The sequence below is a fragment of the Lemur catta genome, chromosome 13 (genome assembly GCF_020740605.2).
Source record: "Lemur catta isolate mLemCat1 chromosome 13, mLemCat1.pri, whole genome shotgun sequence".
NCBI lineage: Eukaryota > Metazoa > Chordata > Mammalia > Primates > Lemuridae > Lemur > Lemur catta.
In genome coordinates, this window is record NC_059140.1 from 76,667,665 (window position 1) to 76,677,539 (window position 9,875).

Below are 9,875 nucleotides of genomic sequence, written 5' to 3' on the forward strand. Positions count from 1 at the left end.
TATTAGTTGTGAACTTTTTCTTGGAAAGAAAAGATTTAAAAATTCCTATGGTAGTACTTTAACAGTGCCATCATCTACCAAAGTTTCAACCTTGTGTCCCTCTAAAGACAACTTTTCCTGCCTTCAAACATTTTGTCAACGTGAAGAATTGAGACAGTAACCTGAATGGACAGTTTTTATCAGCAGCAGTGTCATAAGACACTAGGGAGATGGCTGTGCTGGGTGGAATAAAAGAGTATGCAGGAAGGTGTCCCTGGTTCCTAGATACACCTGATCATTGTCACCATGGCACCCACATAAGACATATCCTAAATACATTCACACAAACACACATGGGACACACAGGCAACCCCAGACACACAAAGATGAAAAGACTCACCCTCCCACACAGGGTGTGGGGGGGAGATGGAGAGAGAGAGAGAATGTGAGAGAGATAGAGAGAATGTGTGTGTGAGAGAGAAAGAATGAATGAAAGAGAGAGAGAGAGAGGATATGGGGAGAGGGAAATATAAGGACAGGTAGATCTCACCAACTTGGAAAAAGCAGTGCATTACTTAAATTTCATTCAAACTTAAATGCATGGAACTGAACTGAATTGAAGGAGAGGATGTAGACAGGGTGGCAGCGCTAGACTAAGGGGGACAAAATTCATTTGGAAAATCAAAACAGCCCTTATTGTTCCAAAGGAGGCATTTGGGAAATCAGAGTGACTCCTATTTACTCTAGTAAATTCACCAATAATCAGTTCAATCTCCACGACTGTGCTGACCACCATGGGGAAGAGGTGATCGACTTTTTAAAACTGCTAGCATTTCCAGGGCAAGCACTGTGAGGCTTCTAGCCGTGCCCAGCACAGAGTAGGAGCCCCATAAATGTTGTTAAGTGCGTTCAGGCTCCAGTCCTGGGGCTCAGGGTACAAGGGAATTACAGACATTGCCCCTGCTGTTCAAAACAATAGGTATGGCCAGAAATCATCACCAACTCTCAGATATTGTTACTGTGTGATATGGATTTAGCTTGCAATGTGAGAACTTCTTCGAGTAACTATGCTAGCATACCTACAGGAAAAAACATATGGAGGAGTAAAAGAGTGTGGTTTGTTTGTTTCCTATGCACTATTTTTGGCACTATGTGTCCCCAGCGCAGGCGGGTGACAGAAGGGACTTGGGGAACCTCACAAGTAGTCCCACAGCTCAGGTCCCAGTCTCGGTAGCGGCGTGCTCTCCCAGGTTCTTGATCGGGTTCCCATTTTCAGTGGTTTTCACGTGAGGGTTCGTGTGGTGAGGAACCAGTGCTGGATTTTCCGAATCCCGGGCTTGGCATCCGCATCTTTAACAGAGCCAGGACAGTGCTCTGAAGTAGGGGCGGACGAGAAGTGCTGGGTGGAGTCTGGAGACAAGATTGGCACCCAAATCAAGCGCAGCGCTCGGCAGCGCTCCACCAACGTACCTCCTCTGGGGGTTGAAGATCCTAGAGGGATGGCGGGGCTCCAGTTCCAGGAACTCCGTGGGAGGGAGGGGCTGGAGGTGCAGGCCGGTGAGCAGAGTCCGGCTGGCTGGGGGGTGGCTGGGAGGGTAGCCGGGGACCCGGAGCGCACAGGCCGCCCGCGCGCACTGGCGCAGGGAGCTGCGCGCCGCGTCTGCAGGAGCCCTGCGCTTCCTCTGCCCACTTTCCCCCGAGAGCTTTCGAAGGCACCGGTGTCTGATCGTTATCTGGGAGGAGCACGCCAAGACTGAAGAGCAGAGGGAGGCCGCCAGCTCCCAGGTGAGGCAGATATTGGGGTCAACCCTGGGGTTCTGGGACCTGGAGAGCACGCAGTTTGCAGAAAGAAGTCTTTCTCGAGGCCCAGGCTCACGATTCGCGTCTACTGGCCAGTCGGCCGAGGGTGGCCGCTCAGAGACTGAGCTACACAGGTCGAGCCCTACGCGAGCCCCAGGCGAGTCCCACGCGAGTCGCCCTGTGGGGCCTGATCTGTATCGCCGCGGCTGTGTCTCGGTCTAACCACCCGAGGGGTCTGGACAGAGTCCTTCCCCTTCCCCCACGCGACCCCCCGCCCCTCCAACTCCACCCTCCTTCCTCGGCTGCTGGGTGGGTGGAGCCCAGAGTGGTGCCCCCATGGCACCGGTTCCTCTTTCCCTGTTCTCTTCCAGGCCTGTCTGGCTTCACTCTCCGCTGCCTCCCTGGGTCTTCCATGAAGGCAGGTTTCTACCGGCAACAAGGGCACATCACCTCCACTTTGTGTACTGGACTAGCGCCAGGCCCTGTCCTGAGCTCTTGGAAGACATCATCTCATTAAATCCTCATTATGAGCCCATTCTGAGGACCTGGAGACGGAGACTTCAGTAAGGCCGAGCGTAGGTAAGGAAAACAGGAATTCAAGCCCGGGACGGAGGGACTCCAGGTCCAGAGCCCGAGCTCTTCTCCGCAGGAGGCACAGGCTCCGGCCACCTGAGTTTCCGCCGCCCAGAGAGCTTTCCACAGAGCTCTGAGATCCGGAGCCCAGCCCTGGACCGTAGGAGGCCTGCGACTCTTCTCTCCTGGGCGAACCCTGAGGCCAGAGCGGGGATTGGGACGGGAGCCTCTAAGAGGGTGGCGGGTTCTGTCTGGGGTCGGAACAAGTCCAGGAGCCTGCACCAACTGAGCGGCGGAGCTCCAGCAAGTCTAACTTACCTGGTGAAGGTTGCTGTGGGAAACCTAAGGAGTTTATTTACAAGGAAGGACGACCTAAAACTAGGAACAGGGCAGCAAAGATCAGTGGGTACATGAACAAGAATCAGATCTGCAGCGACACTGTGGGGACTTGCCAAAGAAGAGGCGCCGTTCGGCCTTGGGAGACCTGAAGAAGCCCCATCGCAGCTCTCTGCTTCGGAAAATGATGGTGATGTCATAAAACAATAGGTAATATTTGTGGAGGTATGACTATATTCTAGATACTGAACTGAGCACTTTACATGTATTCTGTAGTTTAGACCTCACAGCAACCCCAGGAGTACTATTTGCCTTCACTTTATAGATGAGGAAACTGAGGCACAGAGAGCTTGATTAATTTTATCAGTGTTATAGGCCAATATCTGAGGAACCCGGAACTGGAACGCAGTTTTTCCAGACTCCAGACCCCAGACCCCAGTCAGGTGTGGAGAGGACACCGGAAAACAGCACAGGCTCATTGATGAGAAAGTTCCCCTTTCTGATCCAGGAAACTTTCTTTTATTCAGAGAGGCGTTCTGACTCGATTTCTCTCTCCAAAAAAGCAAAACAAAACAAAAAAAGCCCTGCGTCTCACTCTGTAGAAGAAAATAAAAGCAGCGACTCCTGGAAGTGAGTCTGGCTCTGAACTCAGAAAGCGCCCCGGAAGCGGCGCGGGCGCACCGCCAGGCTAAGGCGCGCGTTGGAGAGCTGCGCTGGAGAGAAGCAGGGTGTCCCTGGAGTTTGGAAGCCCCCTAAATCGGGACATCTTTGTCTCTAACACAAGGCACTCTTGGCCCTGGGTCTCCAGGAACAGAGACTCATCCACAGCAACACTTCCTTTGGAAAGACTACAGAAAAAGGCCTCGCGCGAGCCTGCAGCTTTGGGAGGAAACGGGAGACCTCGCCACGGTCCCAGCCAGCTGCGTGTTTCAGCTCCGGGTGGGCAGCTCGTGGCTATGCCCCCATTCGGTGTTAGCCAGCGGCACGCTGAACTCGCGATGCGCAGGCTATACTGCCTGAGAAAGATCTTGAGAAGAGACTCAAATTAAAAATAAAACAAAACCGGAAAATTCACCCGTTCATACACTGCTCCAACTCAAAACCCTAGTGTGATGTTTCTTAATTACCTGGTTATCCATGGTTAATACTGAAAAAAAAAACGCTGGTTTAATTTTTGAAGTGAATTGGAATCATCACACTGCAGGTTTGAAGCAAAGCGAAGAGAGTAAGTTTTTATCTCTTCCCATTTTATCCGTATTTATTAAGCGTTTTCCACAAACATGACCTGAACACAAGGCGCAGACCTCAAAAGGAGGAACTGATCTGTAAAGCACAGAACTGTTTGTAAAGAGCTGTTAGATAATTTTAAAACTTTAAATAAAAACTAGTTTTCCAAACCCTCCAACCACATATGTTTTCATAATTTTTAAAAATGTGGTAACCATACTGGCTCTGGGAATAGTTGTTTCCAAGGCACACCAGGCCACCCTGCTTGCTTTCAGCACGGCCTTACCGCTGAGACCAGGAACTAAATCCACATCCTAAATAGAAAGCTACAAATGTCTTCGTTTAGTGATTGCTCGGGGGTCCATCTTCCCCTTGCCCCAAATCCAGGTCGGTCTCCCCTTTCCCTCCCCGGCAGGCAGCAGCGTGGGGCCAACTGGAGCGCACAGGGATTCTTGCGCGGGTCCTACAGGCCAGCCCTGCCGCCGCCCAGCCTGTCTTGCAAGATTTTCTCTTCTTCAGAAGAAAGGGGTACACGTTAAAGGATGCACGGTAGTGAAGTATGCTGCTGGAGAAGGAGAAGGGTAAAAGGAAGAAGAAAAAGAAGAGGAGGAAGAAGAGGAGGACGAGGAGAAGGAAGAAAAGGAAGGGGGGGGGAGAAGAGGAGGAGGGGCTCATTCTATTCCACTGGGATCAATTTCACTGGCTCGTTGAAACCTCAAACGTTTCAATTATTTCCAGACGTGAAGTGGTCGCCCCAGTAAGAATTGGCTCTGTCTATGGGCAGATTAAGGCACTCAGTTCAACTCGCCGGCCGTGCGTTGGGGAGCGTTCCGATTTGTACAGTTTCCATTTTTTGAATAGTCGGCTTCTCTAAACAAGTCTCAAGGTGGGGTGCTGCACGCAGGGAGGGGCGTAGGGAACAACTGCAGACATCGCCAATCCAATAATGTCACCGGAAGAGGTCCCAAATATTACAGAAACCAATGTCTCTCCTTCCGAAAGTTCTGCCAGCATCTCCGCTCCCCGCTGGGCCCCAGTTGGCACATGCGCCTGGGAGAACAGGTTTTTCACTCTGGTTTAGGGTGGGCCCTGCATTTCTGGCCCCATCGAACTGCCAGGGCCAGTCGTGCCGGGCTCTTAGGCCTGCTCCTCCTCCTTGGCGAGTGGTCGAAGCCGCCCAGCGAGCAGGGAGCAGCCTCAGCCCCTCATCGTGGTTCCTGGGGCCGCCGAGGCGCGACACTGGAGGGCTGTGGCGATGCACTAAGGCCGGGTGGTAGGCGGCCCTCTCGGGCGGAGACCGGGGCTGCGGGCGGCACAGCACCCCCGGGGGGTGGCGGCGGCGGCAGCGCCAGCATCTCCTCGCCCGAGGTCACTGCGCAGTCCTGCTCCGGCTCTGCGCCCCCGCTACCCCCGGCCGCTGTCCCGCCGCCTCGCTTCTTGTCCTCCTCTTTCTTCCACTTCATGCGGCGGTTTTGGAACCAGATCTTGATGTGTCTCTCAGTCAAGTTCAGCATTACGGCCAGCTCCACCCGGCGCGGCCGCGAGATGTACTTGTTGAATAGGAATTCCTTCTCCAACTCCAGCAGCTGCGCGCGCGTGTAGGCAGTGCGCGTCCGCTTGTTCTCCTCAGGCTCTGCTGAGTAGGCGCCGCCTGCGGGCGACACAGTGGGTGAGCGTGGCCCCCGGGCCCCCGCCCACGCACCCCAACCTTCAGCTGGGGCCCCAGTAGCCCTAGCCTCCCCAGCTGCCCCGCCGGAGCCACCGATCTCCCAGTCCCCTACTTCAGCACCCACTGTGGTCCCACGCAGCCCTTTCCCTGGTGTAGGGAGGAGCCCCTTCTTGGAGGCCAAAGCTGAACCGGCTCTAACTGTGAGCCCACGCTTGGCTCTGTCTGCGAGTGGTCTTTGAATAAGTTCATTTAACCGGTGTTTCTCTTAATGATGATTTAAATGCATATGTTAGATATTCAAACCCAGTCGATTCTACAAAGGCAACAACATGTCTTTAACACAGAATTTATTTTAAAACAAAAACTTTCTAGCGATGACCCTCAGTAAAAAATACATCTCAGATCATTATCTAATTCACATACGGATATATAACTGACAAACTTTACAGTACGTAAACCAACCTCTACCACCTACCATGCTATCTAATTTTTTCCATTGTTTACTATTTCGTTAGCCAAGTAAACTGATTTCATGAACCACTAATGGGTGCAACCTGCGGTTTGAAAGTCCCTGTGCTACTACAGGTTATGACACATTTTGTCATATATGACCATATATTATCTCTGTCTAGAGTTTTATTGTAATCAGCCCCAACTAGAGAGCCAGCAGATTCTCTTAAATTGGAACGTTTTAACCTCAGCAGGTCCCCTGCCCGAGAGAAGGAATACTGTTTTGGAGAAGGTCGCATTTGGCGGGAGCAGGACACTGGCATCTCCGTATTCTGCACCCAGGGTCCCAAATGCCCCCACAAGCGGAGAGGGGCGGCACTGGGGCCCTAGAGGGGCTGAGAGCGCGGCGGAGGAGGGAGTGATCGTGCAGAAACTAGCCTTCAAGGGCTCAGGGCTCCCAGGTCCAAGCCTGGACCGCCAGGAAGCCACAGGGAGAGCCGGCCCGGGAGCTTAGAGCGGCGCAGTCGGTGTCTGCTGCTGCGCTCCTCTAGGACCTCCCGATCTTTTCCTTTGTGTGAGAAATATTGGCCGCACCCGGGCTGCGGACGCTGGCGCGGGAAGTTCCACCAAAGTTCTGGGAAGAGGCTTAAGTCGGTTTGTCTTACCGCTAGGACAGGGACTTTTTTCCTGTGACTCTCGCTGAAGCCTTAGGGAGTTGAAATGCAAGCATGTGTGTGTTTGGGGAGGGGGTTAACTTCGCGATGGAAACTTCCTGGATATCCCATCCCCCCAGGCCTAGAGGAGGCGCCAGAAGCCTAGGCCGAGGCTCCCTGCAGGGCATCTCCGGAGCCCACTCCGCCTTCCCTGGCCTAAGAGAGAAGGGGGGGGGACTTAAAGGAAGATTTTAAAGGTTCTTCAAAGTTCTTAAATTCAACCCCAAACCTTTCCGGGCTCCCACCCTTGGCTGCAGGCCTCCACCACCCCTGTGCCCAGCGCGAGGGGGCATGGGGTGGAAGTTTAGGCTGGAGGCTGTTGGAGGAGTTATGGGGAGAGGTCAAGGGCCCCAAGTCTGGGCCCTCCCCTAAGGCGCAGAGATTGAGGCAGTTTAAGTGCGAGCTGGCCAGAGCAGCTGATGCAGTTCATTTAGGTCGAGATTTTCAGAAATCCCTGTTGTCGTTAGTATTCGTATTAGTACTGGGAGTGAGACCCCTTTAGTCATTTCACTCTTCCCAGGGCCTGAAAGCCCATGTGCGCAGGCAGGTAAGTCTGCTAATTCTTGAAGTTCAGCTCCTTCCCCCCCCAGGACTGCGGTGTGTGTGTCGGGGGGTAGCAAGCGCCCCGCAGGTCCCTTCCAGGGGAAAAGGAGGAGGTCGGCTCCTTCCCCGCGGGCTGAGGGCACAGTGGGCTACAGGGTGCTGGCAAAGACCTCTCGGGGCCCTCCTAGGGTGCTGTCCACCCCCAGGCAAGGCTTACGATTTGCCTTAGGGTTTTCCTTCCTGGCTTCTTGGGTCCTCTTGAGCCCAAGCTCCTCCAAAACAGGAGCAACACCCCTTGGGTGTTACCCCAGGGAAGTTACCCCACCCCAGAAATCCTCTCTCAGGGACTCTCGCCCTTTTTGCCAGGAAGCCCCAGGCGTGGAGGGTCAAGGGATACCAGAAACGCGCGCGTTGCCAGAGCGGAGGGAAAGGAGCCCTGGAAAGAAAGCACCTGCTGAGAACAGCCACCCTCGGTCAAGGGGCCGTCCTGTTTCCTCCCAAGAACCTCGCATTTCCCGAACTTTGAGGCCTTTGGCCCCGGCCGCGCGCTCTGGCTGAGTACGCCTCGGCGCCTCGGCAGCATCTGGCTCCCCCGTCGCCCGGGTTTCGGGGGAGGTGTGGACGATTGCAGCAGTTTGGGCTGAGTCCTACCTCAGGACCTTCGCCTTAGCGAGAAAGTGAACTAGGAAGAGGCGAGCCTCGGGGACCCTGGTCGAGCCTGGATCCTCTCCCCCCGAGGCCCTGCTTGGATGCGCTCTGGGTCAGTGTCAGGCAGGGCAGGCCAGACCCTGCAGACAGGGCGCTGAGGATCCTCAGGGGCGGGGGCGCCAGCTCCAGCTTCTTTTCCCCTGCCCCCCTGACTGTCAGTCGAAAGGAAAAGAAAAGGCAACTATTTGCAATGCAGGTGTGACCAGAAGTGGCTGCAGCACGGAAGCGATAACATTGTGTAGGGCTCGGGCATAGACAACGCCGGAACTCGCCGGCAGCGCCGGGCGAGGAAGGATCTGGGGGCTGCTCCGAGTCCCCCGGCTCCGGGACAGACTTTCTGTCATACGCTGGCGCCTTGGGCCGCCGGAGCCCGGGCTCCCGCCCCCCTGGGCCCGCTGTGCGGGGAGGACGCCTGTCGCCTTTCAGACTGACTTCCTGTGAAGCAGTGCTGGGAGACCCCTTCAAACGCTTTTGGTTGGTCAAAAATGAATTAGCATCTCAGACGCCGGGCTCAGAAGAGAAGCGGCGGCTTTTCTGCCTTGCGGTGAGCACCCTCCGCCCCCGCCTCCCAGCCCTGCCCCAGCCCCTTCCTGTTTCCTCCCACCCTGCGACCCCCACCAGGGCCGCCTGACACTGCGGGTTGGATGCAGTTTTCCTTTCCTTCCCTGCCTTCCTGCCTCTACCTGGTGCCCTAGAAACGCCCTGGCTTCTCTAATACAGCCGGGTACTGAGGGGACCCAGAGCTCCGAAAGCGACCTCGGGCCTGGGCTAGAGACATCCTGGGCTCTGTTCGGCTTTTTCCTCAATGAGCGCTAGCAGGGAGTCCTGGGCTGCGGAATGCCTCGCTCCAGGAGGATCCCGAGGGTCCGGGGCCCTGAGCTTGGCTAGGCCTCGACTTTCTGCGGCCGACACCGGCAGCGCGAGGGCTCCTGGGGCGAAGATGGGTTCAGTATATAGGGAAGGAAGGGGTTTAAGCTTCCAGGAGGACAGCTGGATGGGAAAGATGCTCCAAATCGGACCAACTGAGTGCTCTGGGCAGCTTATGGCCTCCTTGGCTCCGTGGTGTAGTTTAGTCCGACCCTGGGTTATCCAAGGGGCCGAGGACAGGAACAGGGAGAGGGTCCCGGGGAGCGTTTGGAGGTAGGGGCAGCCAGGCCCAGAGCGGTAAAGGAGAAAGGGGTGGGGAGCGAGGCTTACCTGCCCACTGGCCTTTCCACGCATGAGCTTTGGTAGACTTCATCCACGGAAAAGGCAGCTGGACGCGGCTGTGCTCCTCCAGGGCACCCGGCTCGGCTACATCCGGGAAGGGCCCGGCGGGCGGGTGGGGAAGCGCGAGCTGAGCAGGGAGGTGATGGTGGAGCTGCGCCACCGCGGGGTCGTCGGCGAGGGGGGGCACCTCGTACGGGGAGATGTCCGGGGGGCTGCCCTGCTCCAGCGCGCCCAGGGCGCCGGGGAACGGGGGCGGCGGCGGCGGCGGGGGCTGGCGGCCCATGTATAGGCACGCAGGGGGGCTGGCGCTGAACTCCGGCGGCGCCGGGCCCCGCTGGAACGCGCACGGGTCCTTGTAAAGCTGCGCGGCCGCGTAGTACTGCTCCTCGCCGTTCATGGCGGCAGCCTGGGCTTGGGCGCCAGGAGCCGGGAGTAGGGAGCTGGAGCCGGGGACTCGGCCACTGTGCTTGCGGCCGCGCTCCTAATTTCCGCGCCACCCCAGCTCGCTTTGACAGCTCCGTACTGTTCTCAGAGCGAACCCGCGGCCGGTGGAGAGAGGCGGGCAGGCCGCAGTGCCATAGGCTCCGCTGTGCCCCACGTGGCCCAGCCTGGGGCCATTATTGGCCTGGCTGAGTTGCCCTAAGAAGCGAAGGCCAGGTACCCGCCAG

The 9,875-nt window shown here is 56.3% G+C and overlaps 1 protein-coding gene and 1 long non-coding RNA gene across 2 annotated transcripts; one reads left to right on the top strand and one right to left on the bottom strand.

The window, feature by feature from the left end:
- Positions 1-1,581: 1,581 nt before the first annotated feature.
- LOC123648925 lies at positions 1,582-4,093 on the top strand. The gene is made up of 2 exons (XR_006738823.1): positions 1,582-1,764; positions 2,151-4,093. It is a non-coding gene; the product is annotated as an uncharacterized LOC123648925 (long non-coding RNA).
- Positions 4,094-4,548: 455 nt separating this feature from the next.
- PDX1 (pancreatic and duodenal homeobox 1) lies at positions 4,549-9,667 on the bottom strand. The gene is made up of 2 exons (XM_045566850.1): positions 9,196-9,667; positions 4,549-5,566 (listed from the first exon to the last, which is right to left on the bottom strand). The coding sequence occupies exons 1-2, from the start codon at positions 9,602-9,604 to the stop codon at positions 5,121-5,123; spliced, it is 855 nt and encodes a 284-aa protein (XP_045422806.1). The 5' UTR covers positions 9,605-9,667; the 3' UTR covers positions 4,549-5,120.
- Between the last annotated feature and the right edge of the window lie 208 nt (positions 9,668-9,875).

What these genes read in the sequence shown, in the direction of transcription:
- PDX1 (XM_045566850.1), bottom strand. Translation starts at nt 9,604, where the DNA reads ATGAACGGCGAGGAGCAGTACTACGCGGCCGCGCAGCTTTACAAGGAC. An exon ending in GTGGAAAGGCCAGTGGGCAG is followed by an intron (nt 5,567 to 9,195) that starts GTAAGCCTCGCT and finishes TGTCGCCCGCAG; the next exon opens with GCGGCGCCTACTCAGCAGAG.